Here is a 27,220-nt window from a genome sequence, read left to right as displayed (position 1 = left end):
CCAAAGTGAAGGTATATGCAGCCGCAGGCTTTCCCTGTTTGCTATACTCTATCGAGTGTACCACTCTCTACAGCAGACACATCAAGGCTCTAACAAGACTTCAGCTTCGCCACCTTTGCTTCTTTCTTAACATCAAGTGGCAAGACCGTATGTTGAGATTTTGAGACGTGCCAACACAGTGTTGATGCCCTAATAACATCGTCCCAACATCGATGGGCAGGGCATGTATGTATGTCGGATTGCCCAAAGCAGTATTCTACTCTGAACTTTTTCAAGGAAAAGGAGCCGCGGTGGACAGAAACTATGCTATAGAGCTGTGTTAAAGCTACACATGAAGAGAGCAGGCATTCCACACTACAACTGGGAAGAAGAAGCCCTACAAAAATCCAAATGGCGTGAAACTTTAAAGAAAGCCATGAAAACCATTGAAGACCAACGCCAACGTGAATACCAACGGCACATCACCGGCGTCACTCCGTAGCAACCTCAACCGATTTCAAATGCTTGAGATGTGATCGCTTCTGCAGATCCCGCGCTGGGCTAGCAGCCCACATGACAGCCTGTCATTTTCTATTCCTCAAACTCGAGACAGTCAACTTCAACACACGAAGGACAGCCATATTTTTTAATCACATACATGATTTTTCTAATGAACATAATCTGCCTATTTTGTAGATAACTAAACTGATGTTGATTTCTAAAATACTTATTTTTTTATATAATAAATAATTCATCTTTGTCATGTGCTTTATTGATATTTAAGGATTCTTAATTTTGTCTGATAAAAGTGATGAACTGGATAATGATAAATGATGTCATAAAATGGTTACAGTAGAACAGGGGTGGATTATACAAGTTCACTTCCTTCCACTCCCTTTCAAGCAATATTTAATTTTATGTGTAATTATTCTAAGTTTGATACGTCTTTGTATGAATGTATAGCTGATGATTTTAATGTTTTTGTGTATTATTTTTACTTGAATGTTTAAAATAAACCATTTCAAATCAAAATCTAATCAAATCAAATCAAAAATTCAAATATCATTCATTCATCTTTAATCCTAAATTTTTAAATGCATTTTCAAATGACATCACATTGTAAAGGGAATTGTTCATTGGAAATTGATGATCACTTTGAATCATGGGTAAAAAAATTCATCAATAGGAAAATCTTGATCACATTTTAAGGGATCCAACACAAATCAAGAGAATATACAAAGTTTTTACCCCCTGCAGATATTTTACAGAGATTCATGAAAACAAAGTTGCTGATTCATGAAGACAAAGTTGCTGATTCATGAAAACTCATCAAAGAGACATTGTAGAATCTTCCAACAGCAAAGCTAAATGAACAGAACCCTGTTCAGAACCTTTAGAACAGGAAATCCCCCTCTGTGTTCCAGAGAAATCCACAATGAGTCCAGATTTCCAAAAGAACTGGGATTAGCGGTTTGGCCCTGAAGAACTCATGACCAGGGGCCTCATTTATAAAACTTTGCTTAGGATTTGCGTCAGAAGTGGCGTACGGATGAAACATAGGACGTGCGTACGCACAGAAATATTCGGATTTATAAAACCGTGCGCACGCACATCCTACGCATCTTTCCCTTAATAAATCACAATCAATTCTAAATGTTCCGCAGCTTTTGCGGCTTCATGACACGCCCATAGTTGCCCATAAATAGTCAGTGAAACGCCCACAAGTTAATATTAATTGATAGCGAAACCATGGCAAACACAGAGAGGAAATCAAAAAAACGTAACTTCACTCAATGTGAAGTAGAAGTGATCGTTGGCGAGGTGGAAAAGAGGAGAAAAGTGTTGTTTGGAGGGCACAGTGTGGGCATTACTAATGGCAAAAAGGCACGTGAGCGGCAAACGGTGGCAGACGCCGTAAATACTGTAGCCTCACAACCTCGGACCGTGGCCGAAATAAAAAGCCCGCAAAAGTCAAATAGGACGGCTCGAGGAAGTGGGAACCGGCTCATAAGCCAGTCGTCCTCGTTTGCCAGCAAGTCTTCTTGCTGTCTAAAGATGCGTTCACTCCGAATTCTTCCATTTGCCACATCTTCTAAGAGCGCAAGATCAGCCATTGTGCGTCATTACGCATTGTGATGGGGCATTTTATTTCCCTCCATTTAATTACATCTGACAATCTACAGATGTCGGTAATAATCCACGTGGAAATGGGAAATTGTTCAGCGCAAAAGTAATTTCTTGTTGCTTTCTGAATGGTTGAGACATACGCCATACATGGTTTTATCAAAAATAAAACAAACTAAAGGCATATGCATGAATACCATAATTCCACAGCTTATGAAGAAATGCTTTACTATGAAAACAACTTTCCCCAGTGGAAAATTAATCAATCAATCTATCTATCTATCTATCTATCTATCTATCTATCTATCTATCTATCTATCTATCTATCTATCTATCTATCTATCTATCTATCTATCTATCTATCTATCTATCTATCTATCTATCTATCTATCTATCTATCTATCTATCTATCTATCTATCTATCTGCATCTATATCTGCTCCTCCAGACGGACACATTGACGGGAATATCAGTTTTGTACATTATTTCGTTCTGTTAACTATATTATTTATGAGGATGAATTGCACAACATGCCAATATTGCAGAACATATTTCACTTTTCTTTCTGCAAATATGTGTTCATTTGAATTTTCGTTTGATCTTTTTTGTTTGTTTCACTGCTGATCGATCAAACGGGTGTTGGTGTAGCTGTTAATTGTAAGACTTGCTTTGTGAAGTCTTCATGTTATTTCTGAGAGGCAGTATTGTCATTTTCACTTTCACGTGTTTCTTCCATCTGCCAACGGTGTCGCCGTTTCTCATTTCACCCGTTTTTGTGCGTACGCCTGGGTCAGAGCTTGCGTGAAGGACCGCACATTTTCCCGTCAAGTTGCTTTTTATAAATCTCAATTATTGCGTAGAGAGTGGCGTACGCCTTCTTTTGTGCGTACGCAACATTTATAAATGAGGCCCCAGGACTGCTGCTGAACTAGTTCAGATAGTTAACGGCACATTTGAGGGAGAGAAATGACAGAGCAATGCAATATTGGAGTGTGTCTGAAGGTCACACACACAACAAGCTCTGAAGAATTCAACTTCTGTTGTTCTGAGTAAAGTCAGCCTGCCCACTTCTCACAACAACAGAGATGAAAATAGCAGCTAGCAAGCTACACAAGCGCACACCATACAATACAACAAAGAAACACTTGGAGGCAGAATTAGGAACAATTCTGCCTCCATAGTGCTGCGTTTCAGCACTATGGCCCCCGTTTATGGAACAGTCTGCCAGAGGATCTGAGGGCAGCAGAGAGCGTTAATGCTTTTAAGAAAAGGCTCAAGACCCATCTTTTTAATCTGGCTTTTAGCTAATTTTATTTATATATTTATTTATTTTTACTCCTTTTATTTATCTATTTATTCACTTATTTATTTATATGTATTAACTTATTTTTTTTTATTTATTGATCCATTTTGTTTTGTTTTATGAACTTGAAATAGATTTTTAAAGCGTAATTTTAATTTACCGTATTTCAATGTTTTATTGTTTTTATCAATATGTTTCCTTTTTTATTCTCATTTTCATTCATTTTTATTTCCGGTGCTTCCTCAGCTGGAGCCCCTCCCTCTGGGTCGGCTGCTGTTCAGCCACTGCGGCTCTAGATGGGGACCTGCATCACCGCTTAGCTGTGGTGGAGCGGTCCCCGCCTGTGATACTGCATTTGGCTGTGTATGCGGCTGTTCACAGAGGGGGAGGTTCCAATTACCAGCGTTTCCAGCATCATGTTCTTGTGCTCAGCCTATTTCTAATTGTCTTTCCCCATCGGTTTAAGGGTGGGAGGTGTGAAAGGAGTGGGGGGCTAGGTACGGGGATGTGGGCACTATTTACTTATTTATTTATTTATTTGTTTGTTTATTTATTTATTTATTTATTTATCTATTTATTTATTAATCATCATGATTTTTTTATTTTATTTTGTTGTGTTTTAATGTAAAGCACTTTGTGTTATATTTTAATATGAAAAGTGCTTTATAAATAAAGTTTGATTTGATTTGATTTGAAAGAGCATTTTCTGTCAATCCCTCTTCTGTCAGAGTAGAAGATCCAGAAAGCAGAAGAGATGAAGATTCAGACACTTCATCAGACACTTTTCAGCCGTGCAGAATCACAAAGTGAAGCAAGTTTGATCATGGCAGAGGAGATCAGCGCTTCAGCCAGACCATTTACCCAGAGAGAAGTTCTGAAGAGCTTTAATTTGACCAGGATTTATTATTTAAGGCTCACAGATCTCAGACGTGGAAAACTGCATTTTTTCACCTGTTCAATATAGCTAAGATCAGAAATATACTTTCTAGCCTCAGAGTCTCAGCAGCAGCATACGGTAAGGTGGGAATGGGGGGGGGGGGGGGTCAGTCATCACTCTGTAGTCATGTCATCAGTCAGTCATCTGTACTCATCATATTGATGTGAACACAACTGAAACATGGAGTCTGACCTCAGAGTCTGCAGTCTGCAGCCTGGACTCCTCAGAAAACCACACAGACGAAGAACTCCTGAATCCTTCAGGTTCTGGTTCCAGCTCAGGTCCAGTTCTGTCAGATTAGACGGGTTTTTCTTCAGAGCTGAGGCCAGAACTTTACAGCCGATCTCTGACAAACTGCAGACCTTCAACCTGCAATGAGACAGAAAAGTGTTTTCAGGAGCAGTGATGCAGCTGGAGGTCCAGGAACTTGGTCCATTCAGTCAGGTGGGACCCCCATAATGATAAACATCGTGAGTTCCCATTCCATTCAGTAAAAAAGTAAGAATCTTCCCATTCTTCGCAGAGCCACACACGTAGATGTCAGGAGCAGCACACATTTTTAATCCCCTCTGATGGATTTGAGTGTGGTTTAAGAGGTTAAGAAATTAGGCACAGTATTGTAACAACTCAGCTGCTACGTCAGAAGTACGCTGCTGATTAACTGACAGCGTTGGGGAGCTGTCCGTGTCCCAAATACCACACGACTATAAAGCTGAGGGGGCGGAGTACTTAACCCTGAGAATCATTTTCTGACGTGCAGTAAGGTGGATTCTGGTGAGGCACTGACTCCTCTGATGTCAAATTTACAATAGGATTTAACTGGTAATTCTTTGTAACTAAACATTCCTCTTTCAATGTCCCTTACACCAACGAATTCACAAACATCTGGACAGAGCATCCTTATGCTGTCCAAATAATTCATATTCATAATAAAAACATTAAATACATTACACTTCAGATTTATGTAGCATAAATTACTTTGAGCCTTCATTTAAAATTTTTGCTTTTGACATTTGTTTTATTTAACATGACTGATTGACCTGCAGAAGCTGATGATTTATGTTACACTAATGCATATCAGCAAATTATCTCCTTCACGAAGTGACAGTGAACTTTCTCCATTAGATAACAATTCTTGCAGCTCCTGCACACATTCAGGGCCAATGTATGTGTACCCTCACTCAAACAGCCAAACAGCATGAACCTCACTTCTGCTAACAGCTACCTGGCTCATGGTTTTGCACTCAAGATTACCCACTTCCCATGATCCTTAGGGGCATAAGGCGGGGCTAACCCCCGGGCCAGTCTTAGACTATCTGATCGGTTCCTTAACGTGAGTGTCAGTCCCCGATGCCTTGATTTCATGTTTCCAGGTACTAAACAGGGACTGGCAGACATATTGAGGAGAACATCGACAGAAGATTGAGAGCAGCTCTTTTCCACACGGGGATTTCTCTGTTCTCCAAAACGTAATAGGGCCCCTTTTTCAGAGAGATTTCAGCTCAATCATCTCCAGTTGTCTCGCTGCCTCATCAGTGACAAGCGGGGATCTCAGGCAGTCAGTCTCTGCATTAAAGGGTCCATGATAAAAGTAATCTGCAGTCGTTTCCATCCAGTTGCGCAAGCAGCGTCACGTTCTGCGCTTTATTCATTTGGATTGCAGCTTTCTGCTGTGTGATCTCCGCAAAGAAGGAAAGTGGGACAGAGATTGTTGTTTTGAATGTGCACTTTGAAAAGCTTCAACTTGTTCATAAAGGAGACAATTTGTGTCAGATCAGGAAGAGCTTTTGATTTTCTCAGGGATACGTTAAGTTCTTTTCTGTCATGAGCAATGTAAGTGCTTCCAAAAGCTCATAATGATAAATATCGTGAGTTCCCATTCCATTCAGTAAAAAAGTAAGAATCTTCCCATTCTTCGCAGAGCCAATGTTGACTTATTTTTTCCGGCATTGGGTGTAACCCGCGGTCACGTAGATGTCAGGAGCAGCTTCGAAAATGCACACAGCCAATTTAATTTTATTATCGTTTATTTTTAATCCCCTCTGATGGATTTGAGTGTGGTTTAAGAGGTTAAGAAATTAGGCACAGTATTGTAACAACTCAGCTGCTACGTCACTGTGGCAGGGAAGCAAGAAGTACGCTGCTGATTAACTGACAGCGTTGGGGAGCTGTCCGTGTCCCAAATACCACACGACTACGGGCAGACTCAGAGGGGGCGGAGTACACTGAGAATCATTTTCTCCTTTCCGACAATACGCCCATACTGACAAACAGCATGCATGAGACTTCTGCTTCCAGCCCTCTCACTTATGGTTGTCACCCAAGATTCCCCACTTCCCATGAGTCTTTGCGGGGCTAACCCCCAGGCCGTCACATTATATTGAAAATACGATGAGATGCAAAGAGGCAAGAGCCGCGTGTTCGCCACCCCTGCACTAGACCATTGCAGACATCTATGGATGCATTAAGATTACAGCATTTTTGATGCCCATATGTGACACATCAGAACGCTGTTCTGGATGTGTGGTTTGTACGTGATAAAACGCCGCTTTTTACACCCGTCTTAGGGCAACACAAGACGGTGTAAATTATATTCTACTTCTAAAATATGCTCAAAAAGCATTTTTTACACCACTTTTCCTGGTGATTTGTGACGCCTTTAGCTTGCCATAGAAAGACGGTGACACGCGGGGGTGTAACAGGTTAAACCCAGACTTTCTGTCTGTTCTGACAAAGGTCAACAAGTTTTAAAATGAATACTAAGACTGATCACTCCAAAAAAAAAGAATGACTGTCCAATTGTGGAAAAAAATATATAACTATATTATAATATAACTATAATGATCAAACTAAGGAAAAAGTAAAAACATATATTTTTGCAATAAAAGCACCATGACAGAATGAACTGACACTCAGTTCCTCTGTCTTGTAATGGAACAAATGATAAGACTAAATACTCTCATTTTATACTCTTTTTCCTGTAAGCGATCACGTGATTGACTTCCACATCCTAGCGGTAGAAGCCGGCTGGCCCGATCGAGCTCTCAAGGGTGTCTTCTATGAGTCTTTAAATGAACCTATCAAGGACCACCTTTGTACCCAACCTGAAGCCACCACATTTTAGGAACTTGTCTCCGCTGCCCTCCGTTCTGACATCCGGCGTAGGGAGCGGTTCAATGAACGCAAACAATCCCACAATACCAAAGCCATCTCCGCTACTCTTATCTCTCCTCCCCTCTCTCAGATCATCCCTCCTTTAAAGTCATCTGAGGAATCTATGTAAATAGGACACTCAAAATTATCTGCTGAAGAATGCCAGAAGTGTCGTGAGGAGGGCTCTTGCTTCTATTGTGGATAACAGGGACCTAGGGGGTCAACATCTTTCCCGCATGACCCACCGTACGAAACCCATTCTTCTGATTTCATCTGGCAATCATAGAGAAACTATTCAATTTATTATCACTAATTCTAAACATACTCCCATCATTTTAGGATTTTTGTGGTTAAAATCACACAATCCTCAGCTAAACTGGTCTCATCGGCAGATTTTGAACTGGAGTGCCTATTGTGTGGCCAACTGCCTCCAGTCCGCTGTTCCCCCCGTCTCCACTCGTATTTGCAACCCTCCTGACAATGTTGACCTGTCCAAAATTCCTGGGTGTTATCATTGAAGCAGGCCACATTCGACTGGACCCTTCTAAGATCGAGGCTGTTAGTAACTGGGAACCCCCGGAAAAAACCACAGCAATTTCTGGGGTTCGTCAATTTCTATCGCCGTTTCTTCAGGAATTACAGTAGCATCGCCACCCCTCTAACCAAACTCACTTCCACGAATCACCCGTTTCATTGGGGACCTGCAGCCCAGGCGGCATTCAACAAACTCAAGCAACTTTTTGTTTCAGCTCCCATCCTCATCCAACCTGATCCCTCTCGACAATTCATAGTAGAGGTGGATGCCTCAGATTCCGGCGTGGGAGCAGTCCTCTCTCAAAAGGAGGAGTCCTCGGGTAAACTAAAATTATCGCCTGCAGAGCAAAATTATGATGTCGGCAACAGAGAATTGCTTGCTATCAAGTTGGCTCTGGTAGAGTGTCGTCACTGGCTGGAGGGGGCTGAACAGCCTTTTACAGTATGGACTGACCAAAAGAATTTGGCGTATTTACGCATAGCCAAGAGACTGAACTCACGTCAAGCCCGCTGGTGTTTATTTTTCGACCGATTCCATTTTAATATCACTTACAGACCCGGCAGTAGGAATGTCAAACCCGATGCTCTCTCCCGCAAATACAGCCCTTCTGAAAACTCCATCTCCACCATCATACCAGAAACCTGCATCGTGGGCAACCTCATTTGGGTCCAGCAACACAAGACGGGTCCAGCAAGCACAAGGTGAGGAGCCCAACCATGCACCATGTCCTAGAGGTACTCTTTTTGCCCGATCTTCTCTCAGGTCCGAGGTCATTACATGGGGGCATGCTTGGAAGGTGTCCTGTCACGGCGGAGTACATCAGACTATCAGTCTTATCCGTAAGAGGTTTTACTGGCCCTCATTGGAGAGAGACGTTCATGAATACATCGCGGCCTGTACCACCTGCGCCCGCTCTAAGTCTTCGAACTCTGCTCCAGCTGGACTACTTCCGCCACTACCTACTCCTAGTCGCCCCTGGTCTCACGTCGCAGTTGATTTCATCACCGGTCTGCCACCCTCTCATGGTAACAATGTCATTTTCACCGTTATTGACCGGTTTTCTAAGATGGCTCATTTCACTCCCCTTCCTCAACTGCCCACCACCACTGAAACCGCAAACACCCTGGTCAACTTTGTGTTTCGTCACCATGGCATCCCGTCCGATATTGCATCAGACAGGGGACGCCAATTTCTCTCCCAAATCTGGAAGGCCATTTGCTCCCCCATCGGAGCATCGGTCAGTCTCACATCTGGATAACATCCTCAGTCAAACGGCCAAGCTGAGAGGGCCAATCAGGAGCTGGAGGCGGCTCTTTGTTGTCTGGCGGCACAAAATCACAAAGGACTGGTCTCAGTATTTGGTTTGGATTGAGTACGCCCGCAACGCACATCCTTCCTCCGTTACTGGGGTGTCTGCGTTCGAGGCCGCCCTTGGTTTCTCACCACCTCTGTTTCCGTCCCAGGAATTCGATTTGGCGGTGCCATCGGTCCAACATCTCCAGCATTGCCAACGCATCTGCCGCCAGACCAAGGCTGCTCTCTTCCGCACCAAGGAGAGCAACTGCCGCATCGCCAATCAACACAGGGTGGTGGGACCCACTTACCAGCCTGGACAGAGGGTCTGGCTCTCTGCACGGAACGTTCCCCTCCAAGCCACCTCCCGGAAACTGGCTCCCCGGTACATTGGACCCTACGAGATCGACAGGATCATCAATCCTTCCTGTGTCCATCTGAAACTCCTGGCTGTTCTCAAGGTACACCCTTCATTCCATGTCTTGCAAATTAAACCTGTTATAGACAGTCCTCTGTGCCCGCCGTCCGCTTCCCCTCCACCCACCTGGGTCACGGACGGCGCCCCCGCCTTCACGGTTAGCCGGGTAATGGATGTCTGACGCCGTGGCCGTGGGTTCCAGTTCCTCGTCGACTGGGAGGGTTATGGTCCTGAGGAGCAGTCCTGGATTTCCCGCTCGCTCATTCTGGACCCCTCCCTGATTGAAGACTTCTACCTGGCCTACTCGCTGTCCCAGACCGCCTGGAGGCGGTCGTTGAGGGGGGGTACTGTCATGGTGCCTCTGTCATCTCTCCTCCCCTTCCCCTCTCTGCTTGGCTCCTGATGCATCCCAGCTTTGTCCACTCAACTCATTACCCAACTGGCCTTCTTAAGGAGATCCTGAACCAGCATTCTTCGCCAGTTCGTTGCCCCCTGATGGTGCATAACCTGGTCTCTAGTCAAGTCTTGTTTGTTCATGTCTAACCTTGTTGTTGCCTCACCTTCAGGAAATTCATACCACGAGTGGACACCTGAGTCACCAGATCTCCTAAGCCACAGAACCTCTCTGAACCTCGAGAGCCTCCAGCCTCGCCACGAGCCTACACCGACCTCCAGCCACGCCACGAGCCAACTCCGACCGCGTACCTCGCCTCAAGCCACAGCTACCTTAGGCTACTTCCAGCAACTTCTCCCGCTGTTCTCCAACAAGCAACGTCATGATCTCAAGCTAATCCATATTACATTAAAACTTTACTTACCATCTACTCACCTGTGTGTTCGTTCTGGGTTCCAGCGCCTGGGTCTGCCTCGCCTAGCTTGCCATAACAAATATACCTTTAAAACCTTTTTGACCTTCTGTTTGTGAATGACAATAAATGTCAGATCTGTTGGAAATGTTTCTGTATTTCTTTGTATCAGAGTTCACATTATTGTTGGTGACAGCACAGTTGTTCTGGAGAAAATGTCAAACTGACACTTTGTGTCACAAACGTTGCTGACCCCTGGTTTAAACCTTTCCCTGGCCAGGTAGCCCCGCCCCCAAGCCTCATCCATAAACTACCTGCAGAGGTTCTTCACTCTAATTCAGCAAAGATTTAGTGTCTGTTTAAGCACCAGGAACAAGAACCAGAAACCAGTCTAATGAAAGAGCTGGTTCTGATCCAGGCTGGGTTCTGAAGAAGAACCAGAACCAGGTCTGTGGGAAAGACCTGTCAGTCTGCTGCAGGTTGACCTCTTCATATTTCTGCATGAGGAGCTGCTGCTCTGTGGCTCAGAAATCTGCTGCAACTGTTTTTCCACTGAAATCTGCACTTCTGGGATGGATTCCGGTTTTCTTTCAAGAACACAGAACATGAACTTCTCCCAGATATCAACCCCTGGATGGATTTACGTTCTCCTGTTTAGTCTGGTGTGGAAAAACATGCCAGAAAAAAGGTCATCAGATGAGACCCAGCTGGGGTTTTGAATTGAACTGATGTTTTTCTTCTATCTACTGCTGTTTCTTCATCAGTGACGTCTATCTGACACTTTCTCCTAAATCACAGAAAACCAGACTCAACTTCTTGTAGATCAGTGGTTTTCCACCTTTTTTCAGCCAAGGTTCACTTTTACCTTGACAAAAATCCTGCGGCACACCAGCAACCAAAACTAAAAAGAGAATCTCTGTGGTCTGTATTGATGTACAGTCCCTCCATGATCTCACCAGCATTTTTTGGAATAATTGAACTGATGTTTTTCTACTACCTACTGCTGTTTCTCTGTTAGTGACGTCTATCTGACACTTTCTCCTAAATCACAGAAAACCAGACAACTTCTTGTAGAGAATCAACATTTGAATGAAAGCTGAACTGAGAGCTTCCAGTTTACAGTATGGACTCTTCAGTCCAGCTGACAGTCGCTTCACTCCTGAATCTTGCAGGTTGTAGTTTAGACTCAGGTCCAGAAGTCTGAGTCTGGAGGACTGAGAGCTGAGAACTGAGGACAGTACTGCACAGCTTTTCTCTGACAGATCACAGCAATTCAGGCTGAAGAAAACAAAGACAGACAGCAGTTATTGAATCTTTCATGTTTCATTCAGATTCATTTGTCCACTGAAGGTGATTTTCATGAGAGTTCTTACAGAGCTTTGTTGGAGGCTTTGACCACTGGCAGCAGCCTCAGAAGACCCTCCTCTGAATCAGTGTATTTAAACAGGTTAAACTCTTCCAGATCTTCTTCTGATGACAGCAAGATGAAGACCAGAGCAGACCACTGAGCAGTAGACAGTTTATCTGTGGAGAGACGTCCTGACCTCAGGACCTGTTGGATCTCCTCCACTAGAGATCCATCATTCAGTTCATTCAGACAGTGGAACAGGTTGATGCTTCTCTCTGCAGACAGATCCTCACTGATCTTCTTGATGAACTGGACTGTTTCCTGATTGGTCTGTGAGCTACTTCCTGTCTGAGTCAGCAGACCTCTTAGGAGACTCTGATTGGTCTGCAGTGAAAGACCCAGGAGGAAGCGAAGGAACAAGTCCAGGTGTCCGTTTGGACTCTGTAAGGCCTTCTCCACAGCACTCTGGTACAACTGGACTGGACTGCTCTGTTCAGGCTGAGAGATCGGTTTCAGTTTGAGAATCTTAAAGGATATTTTCTTCTGTTTGTCCATGAGGTTGAGTCCAGAGGTGATGAAGGTCAGGTGGACATGAAGAGCAGCCAGAAACTCCTGAACACTAAGATGGATGAAGCAGAAGACCTTGTCCTGGTACAGGCCTCTCTCCTCTCTAAAGACCTGTGTGAACACTCCTGAGTACACTGAGGCTGCTCTGATATCGATGCCACACTCTGTCAGGTCGGATTCATAGAAGATCAGGTTTCCTTTCTGCAGCTGCTCAAAAGCCAGTTTTCCCAGAGACTCCATCATCTTCCTGCTCTCTGGACTCCAGTGAGGATCTGTCTCAGCTCCTCCATCATACTTGACCTTCTGGACTTTGGCCTGAACCACCAGGAAGTGGATGTACATCTCAGTCAGGCTCTTGGGCAGCTCTCCTCTTCCTCTGCTCTTCAGCAGATCCTCCAGAACTGTAGCAGTGATCCAGCAGAAGACTGGGATGTGGCACATGATGTGGAGGCTTCTGGATCTCTGGATGTGGGAGATGATCCTGCTGGCCTGCTCTTCATCACTGAACCTCTTCCTGAAGTACTCCTCCTTCTGTGGATCATTGAACCCTCTGACCTCTGTCACCATGTCAACACACTCAGCAGGGATCTGATTGGCTGCTGCAGGTCGTGTGGTTATCCAGAGGAGAGCAGAGGGAAGCAGGTTCCCCCTGATGAGGTTTGTCAGCAGATCAGCCACTGAGGTGGACTTTCTAGGGTCCTTCAGGATCCGAGCCTTGTGGAAGTCCAGAGGAAGTCGACTCTCATCCAGACCATCAAAGATGAAGAGGACCTGGAAGTCTTCAAAGCTGCAGATTCCTGCTTGTTTGGTTTCAGGGAAGAAGTGATGAACAAGTTCCACCAAGCTGAACTTCTCCTCTTTCAGCACATTCAGCTCTCTGAAAGTGAATGGAAATGTGAAGTGGAGGTTCTGGTGGGCTTTGCCTTCAGCCCAGTCCAGAGTGAACTTCTGTGTTAAGACTGTTTTCCCGATGCCAGCCACTCCCTTAGTCATCAGGGTTCTGATTGGTTCTGGTCTTCCAGCTGGGAGTTGGAAGAGCTCTTCTTGTCTGATGCTTGTTTCTGCTCTGTCTGCTTTCCTGGATGCTGCTTCAATCTGTCTGACCTCACGTTCTTCATTCAGCTCTCCTCTTCCTCCCTCTGTGATGAAGAGCTCTGTGTAGATCTCATTCAGAAGGGTTGGGCTTCCTGCTTTAGCCATCCCCTCAAACAAACACTGGAACTTCTTCTTCAGACCAGATTGGACTTCATGTCGACAAACTGCAGCAGCAGATCCTGAATGAAGACAACAAACAGTAAATCAAGTCTCTGCAGCCCTGTATGATGAGGGTTTGAATCCCTGTTGAGACAATAGCATCTTGAAAATCCTGTGATGTTTTACTTTTCAGCTGAGGTTGTTTATGATTTTCACAATAGGAGTCATTATATGTCCAGAGCCAATCACTTCTGCACATAGGGCCTACTGGTGAATGACGCAGCAGTAATGCAGACATTTTGGAAAGTCTGGGTCAGCTTTACAGTGAGTGATGAAACCTGTTTGTCTATTGATCATAGCAGGAGTCCCTTCTGCAGTCACTGCTACAAGCTTTTCTAATGGTACCTTTTTCTGCACAAAAACTCCTTCACCATGTTATACATCTTCATCCTCTTATAGTTGTCTGTTAGGGCAGTTGTGTCAAGAGTTCTTCTCTTGATGTTAATAAAAACTAACAGCTGCGCTGTACTGCTGCTTTCCACAGACTCATCACACTGGATGTGAAACCACCAGCACTTTGCAATATCCCGGTCCAGCTAATTGGCCAAGTTATCAGACATAGCTGACACTTATCTAGACATTTTAGTGGAAATGAGATCAGTTCCATTTTTCTCATCATTAGGTACAGTGCAGTGACGTGCGGTCGGGTGAGGCCTGTCATGATCGTGATAAAATAGAAAAATAAATTAAGTAAATATTACTTTCCACATCTCAACGTTCCCTTCTCTACTTCTGTGCCTGTCCCAACCCCGGTTGCTTTGAGAGGGTTGCGTCAGGAAGGGCATCCGGCGTAAATCATTGCCAAGTTTACCATGCGACTCGTTCGCAGTGGCGACCCCTGATTGGAAAAGCCGAAAGAGAGAAACAAAAACTTTCCACATCTCAACATGTTTTCCACAGTTTCTGAGGTTAAAATCGCCACATTTTAGTGTTGCACAATCACATACGGAGTGGAAACTCCGGGTGAGGCTCAGGAGCGCTGTGTCTCATGTCTGACTGCAGGAGTCAGTTTAAATAGATGTGCGGTTGGAACGCTGCTGTCTATGGGAGCGAATATGTAGCAAAATTAAAAATAAAAGTCCAAACCAGAAATGCTTTTTCCTTTTCAAACTGAAGCTGCATTTGTTGACTCAAAATTAAAAAGAAATCAGCCAAACTGCTTTTCATTTTCTTCTTCAACATCGCTTATTCTGTCCCTTAATTAAAATCATAATGATGAATAATGATAAATGGATTAACAGAAATGCTTTTTCGTTTTCACAATGTAACTGCATCAAATGACTCAAAAATAAAATTAAATGTCACTCCGTCAAAATGCTTTTCCTTTTCTTCTTTAACATCACTCGTTCTGTGACATAATTAAAGCCAAAACGCAAAGAGAGGATTGCATTGTTGTTTTCACATACAGCCCGCCATAGCTGTAGCAAAATTCAATACCAGTGAAAATTTCCTAAACAACACCCTTTGCCCTCCTGGCAGGGTTGCCAGATTAGGTGGTTTGGTTCTAAATTTGTGGGTAAAGGGTTAGATGATTTTAGGATTTAGATGATTTTAGGATTTAGATGATTTTAGGATTTAGATGTTTTTAGGATTTAAATGTTTTCAGGATTTAGATGTTTTTAGGATTTAGAGGATTTTAGGATTTAGAGGATTTTAGGATTTAGATGTTTTTAGGATTTAGATGTTTTCAGGATTTAGATGATTTTAGGATTTAGATGTTTTCAGGATTTAGATGTTTTCAGGATTTAGATGTTTTTAGGATTTAGATGTTTTTAGGATTTAGATGTTTTCAGGATTTAGATGTTTTTAGGATTTAGATGTTTTTAGGGTTTATATGTTTTCAGGATTTAGATGTTTTTAGGATTTACATTTTTTCAGGATTAAGATGATTTTAGGATTTAGATATTTTCAGGATTTAGAGGATTTCAGGATTTAGATGTTTTCAGGATTTACAGCGGGAAAATAAGTATTGAACACGTCAACATTTCTCTCAAAAAACATATTTCTAATCGAGCTATTGACATGAAATTTTCACCAGATGTCGGCATCAACCCAAGTAATGCACACATAGAAAGAATGTGTAATAAAGTGAACTGGCACAGGGAATAAGTATTGAAAACGCTTACTGAAATGTATTCAAAATTTAGTGCAAAAACCTTTGTTGGTGATTACAGCCTCAAGACGCCTCCTGTATGGAGAAACCAGTCGAAATAGCTCAGGTGTGATTTTTGGCCCATTCATCTACACAAACTGCCTTCAAATCTTCAAGGTTCCGGGTTTCTTCTGTGAACCCGGATCTTCAGTTCTTTCCAAAGATTTTCAATTGGATTCAAGTCTGGTGATTGACTGGGCCATTCTAGCAGCTTTATTTTCTTTTTCTTCAACCAGTTGAGTGTTACCTTGGCTGTGTGCTTGGGATCGTTGTCTTGCTGAAAGATCCAGCCTCTTTTCATCTTCAGCAGCCTGGCAGATGACAGCAGATTCTGATCAAGAATGTCTCCATACTTTTCTCCAGTCATTATTCCTTCAATGATATGAAGTCTACCAGTACCACATGCTGAAAAACAGCCCCACGCCATGATGCGCCCACCTCCAAACTTGACTGTTGGTATGGTGTTTTGGGGGTGATGTGCGGTGCCATTTTTCCTCCAAACATGTTGTGTCTTATGACATCCGAAGAGTTCAATTTTGGTCTCATCTGACCAGAGTATCTTCTCCCAGAATGTCATGGGTTTATCCAAATGTTGTGTGGCAAACTCCAAACGAGCTTCAACATGCTTCTTCTTCAAAAATGGAGTCTTGCGTGGTGTGCGTGCATGGAGGCCATGGCGGTTGAGTGCATTACTTATTGTTTTCTTTGAAACAACGGTACCTGCTGATTCCAGGTCTTTCTGAAGCTCTCCACGAGTGGTCCTGGGCTGTTGGAGAACCCTTCTGATGATTGTTCTGACTCCTCTGTCTGAAATCTTGCGAGGAGCACCTGGCCGTGGCAGGTTTATGGTAATGCCGTGTTCTTTCCACTTCCGGATGATGGCCCCAATGGTACTCACTGGAACTTTCAGAAGTTTAGAAATGCGCCTATAACCAATGCCTTCAGTGTGTTTTGTAACAATAAGGTTGCGTAGGTCTTTGGACAGCTCTTTGCTTTTACCCATCATGCAATGCTTCTTGTCTAACACCTTGATGGTGAGAAACCTTTTTAAAAGGCATCAATCAGGACTATACCAGCTGATATTACTTTGCACTAATAGGGGGCAGGTTAACCTTCTGAATACTGACAAACTCCAGCTGCTTTCTTGGCTTGCCAGACCTTTTTACCCCTCCTTTTCTTCATGTGTTCAATACTGATTCCCTGTGCCATTTCACTTTATTACACATACCTTCATTTATGGACATAAATGTTTGGATTTCTTTCTATGTGTGCATAACTTGGGTTGATGCCGACATCTGCTGAATATTTCATGTCAATAGTTCGATTAGAAATATGTTTTTTTAGAGAAATGTTGACGTGTTCAATACTTATTTTCCCCGCTGTAGATGGTTTAAGAATTTAGATGTTTTCAGGATTCAGATGTTTTCAGGATTTAGATGTTTTTAAGGTTTAGATGATTTTAGGATTTAGATGATTTCAGGATTTAGATGATTTTAGGATTTAGATGTTTCCAGGATTTAGATTATTTCAGGATTTAAATGTTTTCAGGATTTAGATGTTTTCAGGATTTAGATGATTTTAGGATTTAGATGATTTTATGATTTAGATGTTTTCAGGATTTAGCTGATTTCAGGATTTAGATGATTTCAGGATTTAGATGATTTTAGGATTTAGATGGTTTTCAGGATTTAGCTGATTTCAGGATTTAGATGATTTTAGGATTTAGATGATTTTATGATTTAGATGTTTTCAGGATTTAGCTGATTTCAGGATTTAGATGATTTTAGGATTTAGATGATTTTATGATTTAGATGTTTTCAGGATTTAGATGTTTTCAGCATTTAGATGTTTTCAGGATTTAGATGTTTTCAGGATTTAGATGTTTTCAGGATTTAGATGTTTTCAGGATTTAGATGATTTTAGGATTTAGATGATTTTATGATTTAGATGTTTTCAGGATTTAGCTGATTTCAGGATTTAGATGATTTCAGGATTTAGATGATTTTAGGATTTAGATGGTTTTCAGGATTTAGCTGATTTCAGGATTTAGATGATTTTAGGATTTAGATGATTTTATGATTTAGATGTTTTCAGGATTTAGCTGATTTCAGGATTTAGATGATTTTAGGATTTAGATGATTTTATGATTTAGATGTTTTCAGGATTTAGATGTTTTCAGCATTTAGATGTTTTCAGGATTTAGATGTTTTCAGGATTTAGATGTTTTCAGGATTTAGATGTTTTCAGGATTTAGATGTTTTCAGGATTTAGATGATGGTTCTCCTCTGCTAAATCTCAGAACTGAGCAGATTGAATCTGAATGTGAACAAGTCAGAACAGCCATTGGAGGCAGAGATTTGATCCCAAAGAAAAGCTCAAAGTGAAAGAATGTGGATCTTCCAGATCTGTCAGAGCTTCCAGGAAAAACTCTGACAGATTCCAACAGAGAGAAAGATGTGAGGAGCAGAAAAACACTTTAGTTTGACACTTTCATCACTGCAGGAAGTTCAGAAAAAGTCCAGAAAAAGAGTCACGCTGATCTCTCGTGAAAAGCAGAACCATCTCTGGAGATTTTAGCTCTGATTGGACCAAAAAACATGGAGATTTTCAAGACTTTAGGCCAACAAAGAACAGTGACATCTGCTGGAGAAATGTAACGTCACAGTTCTGATGATTCCATGATTTGAACCATTTTGCTGGTTTGGATTTCTTCAGGAAATGGAAATCTTCCCGACAACAAGCCGGGTTTGGTTGAGGAGTAGAAAAAAATGTTAAAAACATGTGGAGGAAACGGTTCTTTGTCACAAATCCATCACTTCTCTCACTTCTATTGACCCAACTTTTAAAAATGTATTTGAAAGTCAAATAAATACTGAATGAATTATTATCATTGTTAATAACTAACAGCTAACTTTGATTTTTTTTGCATGTTTTTTGTCTTATTAAAGGAAAGATGACAAATAACGCAGAAAACTGTTCTCTAAGCTGTTCTTTTCTATTGTTGTTTTAATGTTCTATTATCAGAACCAAACAATCACCTAAAATCAGCATTCTGGTCAGATTTTCACTATTAAGACTTTATTTAAACTCAATTTCATCCATTTAAATTATTAAAATGTGAAAAAGATTCAATAAAATGAAAAATTAACATCAAGTAAATGTAGAAAGTAAAGACATAAATGGATCATATTTTTACCAATTCCTCTAAAATCATGACAGGATGTGACGTCATTTTTACTCCCACTGGTTCATTTTCAGGAGATTGATTCATATTTATGGAATCATATTCCATTCAATGATTACAAAATAAAACAGGTGATCTTTGTTCACATTTCTTTCTCTGGTTTTCATTGTAATATTTTAAGAACTCCAAACATGCTGAACTCTGACCTCATCGGTTCATGAAAACTAGAAGATGAGCTGCAATTAAACGTAGAAAAACAGCAACGTTTCCGTGTCGTAGACATGATCCGTGTAGTTCATGTGTTCATCACCATATATCCAGTCTGTTCTGTTCTTCATCAGATAGATTTGATTGTCAGAGGTCAGAGGTCATTAGGGAACATAAAACGTGCAGCCAGATGACATTCAGACGTACCAAAGCTGTGAGGTGATTGGAGTTTCTCACTCTTCCTCCCCCTCTTCCTCCCCCTCTCCAATGCTGTCGGTTCCCACCTCCTTGTAATCCTCTGAGTGTTTGTCAGCACGGTACCCATGGAAACGCTTGCAGGTACGAGGAAGAGAAGAAGAAAAGATCTGAAGAGGAGAACACATTTATCACCAGCAAGAAGGTCAAACCAACATCCTGAAGTGTTTGTGCCTAATCTAATGTTTCAAAAAATGCAACAGGCTTTAGAGCATGAATGGCTGACAAAAGCTGACTGGATGGTGGAAAAGAGGATTCTGAACAATAAGCTGAACTTCCTCAGAGCTGGATTTGATGAGGTACAGAGAGGTTCCATTCCTGCTTCTGGAGAAAGAAGACCTCTGGTGACCTCCTGTTGCCATGGTAACCAGCCTTCCCAGTCACCCACTGATCTGGTTGGAGGTGGAACCCCGGTGGAGTTCCTGGAACAGCGTCCAGCTGCAGCTGGCTTCCAGGTTCCTCAGCTGGAGGTTTCCACATGTGTAATCTAACGGAGCGGTTCTATGTGGTTCCATTCTGTGTTTTCTTTCTATCTCTCCCACCTCTATCAATGGAGAAGTAAATAAAATGAAAAGAGCTTAAAAGAAGATGTTTGTAAAGCAACCTTTTATGGGGGGGGGGGGGTCATCCATTAGAATGGAGCAAATGCTTCCAGTTGGATGTTCTTCCAGGTGGATGTTCTTCCAGGTGGATGTTCTTCCAGGTGGATGTTCTTCCAGGTGGATGTTCTTCCAGTTGGATGTTCTTCCAGTTGGATCTTCTTCCGGGTGGATGTTCTTCCGGGTGGGATGTTCTTCCGGGTGGGATGTTCTTCCGGGTGGGATGTTCTTCCGGGTGGGATGTTCTTCCGGGTGGGATGTTCTTCCGGGTGGATGTTCTTCCAGTTGGATGTTCTTCCAGTTGGATGTTCTTCCAGTTGGATGTTCTTCCAGGTGGATGTTCTACCAGTTGGATCTTCTTCCAGGTGGATGTTCTTCCAGGTGGATGTTCTTCCAGTTGGATGTTCTTCCAGGTGGATGTTCTTCCAGGTGGATGTTCTTCCAGGTGGATGTTCTTCCAGTTGGATGTTCTACCAGGTGGATGTTCTACCAGTTGGATGTTCTTCCAGTTGGATGTTCTTCCAGGTGGATGTTCTACCAGTTGGATCTTCTTCCAGGTGGATGTTCTTCCAGGTGGATGTTCTTCCAGGTGGATGTTCTTCCAGTTGGATGTTCTTCCAGTTGGATGTTCTTCCAGGTGGATGTTCTACCAGTTGGATCTTCTTCCAGGTGGATGTTCTTCCAGGTGGATGTTCTTCCAGGTGGAAGTTCTTCCAGGTGGATGTTCTTCCAGTTGGATGTTCTTCCAGGTGGATGTTCTTCCAGGTGGATGTTCTTCCAGGTGGATGTTCTTCCAGGTGGATGTTCTTCCAGGTGGATGTTCTTCCAGTTGGATGTTCTTCCAGGTGGATGTTCTACCAGTTGGATGTTCTTCCAGTTGGATGTTCTTCCAGGTGGATGTTCTACCAGTTGGATCTTCTTCCAGGTGGATGTTCTTCCAGTTGGATGTTCTTCCAGGTGGATGTTCTTCCAGGTGGATGTTCTTCCAGTTGGATGTTCTTCCAGGTGGATGTTCTACCAGTTGGATGTTCTTCCAGTTGGATGTTCTTCCAGGTGGATGTTCTACCAGTTGGATCTTCTTCCAGGTGGATGTTCTTCCAGTTGGATGTTCTTCCAGGTGGATGTTCTTCCAGGTGGTTGTTCTTCCAGGTGGATGTTCTTCCAGGTGGATGTTCTTCCAGGTGGATGTTCTTCCAGTTGGATGTTCTTCCAGGTGGATGTTCTACCAGTTGGATGTTCTTCCAGGTGGATGTTCTTCCAGTTGGATGTTCTTCCAGGTGGATGTTCTTCCGGGTTGGATGTTCTTCCGGGTGGGATGTTCTTCCGGGTGGGATGTTCTTCCGGGTGGGATGTTCTTCCAGGTGGTTGTTCTTCCAGGTGGTTGTTCTTCCAGGTGGATGTTCTTCCAGGTGGTTGTTCTTCCAGGTGGATGTTCTTCCAGGTGGATGTTCTTCCAGGTGGATGTTCTTCCAGTTGGATGTTCTTCCAGGTGGATGTTCTACCAGTTGGATGTTCTTCCAGGTGGATGTTCTTCCAGTTGGATGTTCTTCCAGGTGGATGTTCTTCCGGGTTGGATGTTCTTCCGGGTGGGATGTTCTTCCGGGTGGGATGTTCTTCCGGGTGGGATGTTCTTCCAGGTGGTTGTTCTTCCAGGTGGTTGTTCTTCCAGGTGGATGTTCTTCCAGGTGGATGTTCTTCCAGGTGGATGTTCTTCCAGTTGGATGTTCTTCCAGGTGGATGTTCTTCCAGGTGGATGTTCTTCCAGGTGGTTGTTCTTCCAGGTGGATGTTCTTCCAGGTGGATGTTCTTCCAGTTGGATGTTCTTCCAGGTGGATGTTCTTCCAGTTGGATGTTCTTCCAGTTGGATGTTCTTCCAGTTGGATGTTCTTCCAGGTGGATGTTCTTCCAGGTGGATGTTGTTCCAGGTGGATGTTGTTCCAGGTGGATGTTCTTCCAGTTGGATGTTCTTCCAGGTGGATGTTCTACCAGTTGGATCTTCTTCCAGGTGGATGTTCTTCCAGTTGGATGTTCTTCCAGGTGGATGTTCTTCCAGTTGGATGTTCTTCCAGGTGGTTGTTCTTCCAGGTGGATGTTCTTCCAGGTGGATGTTCTTCCAGGTGGATGTTCTTCCAGGTGGATGTTCTTCCAGTTGGATGTTCTTCCAGGTGGATGTTCTTCCAGGTGGATGTTCTTCCAGGTGGATGTTCTTCCAGTTGGATGTTCTTCCAGGTGGATGTTCTTCCAGGTGGTTGTTCTTCCAGGTGGATGTTCTTCCAGGTGGATGTTCTACCAGTTGGATCTTCTTCCAGGTGGATGTTCTTCCAGGTGGATGTTCTTCCAGGTGGGATGTTCTTCCGGGTGGGATGTTCTTCCGGGTGGGATGTTCTTCCAGGTGGTTGTTCTTCCAGGTGGTTGTTCTTCCAGGTGGATGTTCTTCCAGGTGGATGTTCTTCCAGGTGGATGTTCTTCCAGGTGGAAGTTCTTCCAGGTGGATGTTCTTCCAGGTGGAAGTTCTTCCAGGTGGATGTTCTACCAGTTGGATGTTCTTCCAGGTGGTTGTTCTTCCAGGTGGATGTTCTTCCAGGTGGATGTTCTTCCAGGTGGATGTTCTTCCAGGTGGATGTTCTTCCAGGTAGATGTTCTTCCAGGTGGATGTTCTTCCAGGTGGATGTTCTTCCAGGTGGATGTTCTTCCAGGTGGATGTTCTTCCAGGTGGTTCATTTTCTCCTGTTTGTATGCATCTTCTAACTTTGATCTTCAGTTCTGCTCCTCCTCCCCTTTAATCCCACGTCTGTCCTGCTTGACACATGTAGCGTGTCTCTCATGAGGACTCGGTCAGAGAACTGGCTACATTGCACGTCTGTCTTTTCTCCACACCTTCTCTATTTGAAATGCTCTTCTTGTCGGTCGTTGAATGGAAAGTGTTGACGTTTGTTCCAGGCAGCAGATTTGAACATGCAGCTGTTTGACGCCCTCTCGTGGCAGTCACAGGTAACTGCAGCTGCTCTGCTTCCTGCAGGTTTGATTCCGTCCGCCGATGGAAAATGATTAATTTCTCAGACTTTATTGACAAACGACATAATACAACAACAATGTCAATGTCTCAGGGGGAATTGAAATGTGTAGATATTGCAGAAAAATACAATATATATATATATATATATATATATATATATATATATATATATATATATACACACACACACACACACACACACACACACACACACACACACATATCTAAACACAACATAATAGAAAAGGAAACAGCAGTTCATAAAACCTTTGGGGTTTGATAAACTTTACATTTTTCAAAAATCAATTTAGTTGATTTTTGATTGATTTTTGAAGATCAATTTAGTTGGATGGGGGACCTTTCTGTGTGGAGTTTGCATGTTCTCCCCGTGCATGCGTGGGTTCTCTCCGGGATCTCCGGCTTCCTCCCACCGTCCAAAAACATGTTTCATAGGTTGATTGGCAACTCTAAATTGTCCATAGGTGTGAATGTGAGAATGGATGGATGTGTGATTGAGGATATTCTACACTGCGACAGACTGGCGACCCTTTAACTTCACCTTTGAACATTTATGAAAACTCCGTAATTTCTATCACTCTATAAAATAGTTTCTTTGTAACATTTAATCATATTTACAGGATGATCAAAACTTAAATAAAAAATGTTAGTTTTCTATCAGTTAAACTTAGATCCATAAATCTAAATATTCACTATATCTCCTACAATCAAGCATTAATCAGAAATCTGCATTTAACATGCGCTATAAACCAGAACAACATATTGTATGAAGTTTGTTTCATTAAATATATAATAAATTAAGTTCAGAGCAGAGTCTGACCCCCCCCCCCCCGCACTTCAAAGCTGTCAGCTGTTAGACAAAAATGATAATAACAATAATGATCTACTCTTTCACCACCATCTCTCTACCACACTTCATATTTACTCTTGACAAAGATCATCTCAAAACAACATTTCTGATTATAATCTGTAATTATCATTTATTCAGATGCTCTTTTACTGACCTGTGGTGAGAACAGAAGAGACAAACACTTTGAGCTGCCGTTAGCTTCAACACAGGAAACTTTATTCTTCTTCCTGACAGCCCAACTACTCTATACCAGCGTGATGATCGCCCTCTAGCGGCCGGTCGTGAAATAGCACAATGGTAACTGAGCCTGTTCTGAAATCAGTACTTAACGAGATTTATCAGGGATAAAAAAATATATACAACAACATAAAGACTATGACAAAATAAAATAGGGGTGTCTTCTTTTTTTTCTGACCCACCACACATGTATGAGAATTAGTATGATGATGAATTTAAAAAAATAAACACTCCAATGGTGCTTAAAAACCCTTTATTGGGTAAGTGACTGTTTTTGGTAATTTCCGCACCTGTTACTTATCGCGTCCTTCCCCCGTCTCAGTGAGTTCAAGAGTCATGGGATCTTTACCCATGACTCAGCAAAGATCATCCTCCATTATAGGTTACTCAATTGTGCAACTTGACCAATCAGCAGAGAGCAGGGTCAAATCAAATTTCCCCTTTTCTCCAAAATCAGAAAAAGTTGCTTTTGCAGCTCAGTTCACTGGACATTTTCAAAGGAATCGTCAAAACTAACCACGGTAAGTTGATGAAACTCATACATTTTATTGTTGAATAGTTTTGTTAAGTGTTGACATATAAGTTGTTTGCGGAGAATTTATTGAAATGAGTGAAAATACAGCCTGAAAAATGCAGGCACCATATGTGATCATACGCCCTTTTCACTAAAAACAAAATTTTACTTGGTATGTCTGTTTTTGGACATATGTCCTATGCATCTAACAAACCATATTAGTGCATTTTCTTTACAAATGAAGAAATACAACTTAGAATATTATGTTTTAATGTTGCCAAATGTTTATATCACTATACAGTGATTCAGAGAGAATTTAAAAACTGTTTTTAGTTTATGAATAGTTATAAAGAGTGACTTTTGTCAGTTTATGATGTTATGAAAGTTGTTTTATTGCATGTGTTTAATTTTTAGCTTCCATCAATCTTTTATGGCAGTTGCAGGACGTGTTTATCATGTACCTTACCCCAATAGTTTGTGGCACATTGATGGGAACATGCGTCTCCTAAGGTGATTATTACCATACTTGTCATCCTTTTTTAGATTTTGAAAATAACTTCAGCAAGTAGAAAAAGTTTCCAGCTCTATTGTTTCCAGACGACTGTCAATAGTCTTAGAATCTTCCAGTAATATTTGTTTTTCAACCTTTCTAGATGGGGTTTTGGGATTCATGGTTCAATTGATGGATCCTCCCGTCTGATGACTTCCCTCAACTGCAGCACAGACAATCGTGCCACAACAGAGCTTTCTCCGTGTTTGAAAGCAACATGCCTCTATGCCCTACCATCAAGAGTCAGAGCTGACCATGGTGCTGAAAACATCCTGGTGGCTTCATTCATGCATCTACTTCAAGGACTTGAACACAGAGGATCCAGAACCGGACGATCCGTTCACCATCAGAGCATTGAAGGCCTTTGGCGTGATGTATTTCTGCATGTGTTGCAGCACTTTGACCTCATGTTCTACTCCTTAGAGGATTCAGAGCTTCTAAACCCAGATGATGATGTCCACAGACTTTCACTGCAGATTGTTTCTCTTCCTGAAATTCCACAAAGACTGGAGCAGTTTAGACAGGCCTGGAACCTCCAGAAAATAATGGCCAACCATCTGAACTCTGGACAGAGGGATGCTCCAAAACATTGCAACAGACAGCACAGCTGTCAACAATGTGTTTGGGGAAAATCCCTCCAGCCACCAAAACATTGATGCCATCCTAGAGCAGGATGGAATTCAAAGACTGCCTCCACTGGAGGAGGAAGAGTTCCAGCTGTTCATGGAGAGCCACCTACACTCATCCTCACTCAGCAACAACAGACATCTGTACACAATGCAATCCAACAACTTTCTGATGGTAAGTTCAAATATCAGGCTTGCTGTACTGCTATTCTCAGTATTTTGCAAACATAGCCATAGTCCAATTCCAAGCCCAGAGACAAAAGTTTATTGGCTGCATATGTGATCCAGGACTGAAAGACCGCTTTGAAGTTTGATTTTCTGTTCAAATAAGGTGGTATGGGCAGTGCAGCTGATGGAGCTAATGCCAGGTGTGCTAGATTTAGCACTAACACTTTTGGTGCTGTGTTATGTTTTGTGTGTTTTTTTGTAGTACTGTTGGCTGACAATATTTGTGTGGATCTTTTCTACTCCCATTGTGTTAGAATCTAACTAAGAATCATCTAACTCAGAGGTTGCTGGTTCAATTCTCCCATAGCAACATTTGAAAGTTGACAGACAAAAATGTAAAGTTCAAAGCACCATGAGAAGACGTTTCAGTGTGAGTGGCCCTGATGGTGTAGTGGGTTAGTGTGAGGCTCTAAGGTTCAAATCCCATCTGTTGCTCACGTCTTCTAGAGACAAACAGCTTTTCTTCTTCGAGAACAAACAGAAAAGTGTCAAGAAGACGATTCAAGATAACAGAAGAATAGCTCAAACTGCTGTCAAAGCCCAAATCTTTGACACTTCAAGGATTGAACTGGACACTTCAAGGAAAGTCTCAGGCGTGAGGGGTTTAGTGTGGCACTCCAGGTTTTAGAAAGTCAAATGAATCTCTGACACCTTAGATTTAAAGTTCAAACTAAGTCAATCCATTTTGAATGAAATAGTCGTATCCTTTTCAAATCAGAAAGAATTGATTTAGGAATCCATCTCTGTAAAGGATCAAATCCAAACTAGTCCATATTCATCTCAACTTGAGATTTTTCAGTCTATTTATTGGACTAAAGTGAAATGTTTGTCCAGAGTTTAGTCTATTCTGCTGCCGATGCAAAGAAGTTCATCAAAAACAAACCAATGAAAGATTCTGTTTCCCCCCAAACTAAATGACATCGGTTAGGATTTAGTGTGTGTGGGGGGGGGGGTCATGTCCCCAAACACAAATTTATGGACAAAAATAGAAACCCGTCATGACCAACATTTACTCTTTTCATCATCATCTTTGGTCTCAGAATGAAAAACACAATATAATAAAACTAT

The 27,220-nt window shown here is 42.4% G+C and overlaps 1 protein-coding gene across 1 annotated transcript in view; it reads right to left on the bottom strand.

Annotated features, from left to right (window-relative positions):
- LOC144983614 (NACHT, LRR and PYD domains-containing protein 12-like) overlaps positions 1-24,215 on the bottom strand; it is a 62,344-nt gene extending 38,129 nt beyond the window's left edge. The window contains exons 1-4 of the mRNA XM_078930498.1: positions 24,152-24,215; positions 19,467-19,624; positions 11,921-13,736; positions 4,535-4,711 (exon numbers count right to left, since the gene is read on the bottom strand). Coding sequence (XP_078786624.1) covers positions 4,535-4,711; positions 11,921-13,736; positions 19,467-19,584 — 2,111 coding nt within the window. The 5' untranslated portion in view covers positions 19,585-19,624; positions 24,152-24,215. The remainder of the gene's footprint in view (positions 1-4,534; positions 4,712-11,920; positions 13,737-19,466; positions 19,625-24,151) is intronic.
- Between the last annotated feature and the right edge of the window lie 3,005 nt (positions 24,216-27,220).

The sequence above is a fragment of the Oryzias latipes genome, chromosome 2 (genome assembly GCF_053564925.1).
Source record: "Oryzias latipes strain Hd-rR chromosome 2, Olatipes_Hd-rR_3.1".
NCBI lineage: Eukaryota > Metazoa > Chordata > Actinopteri > Beloniformes > Adrianichthyidae > Oryzias > Oryzias latipes.
This window is presented reverse-complemented; position numbering and strand designations above follow the sequence as displayed.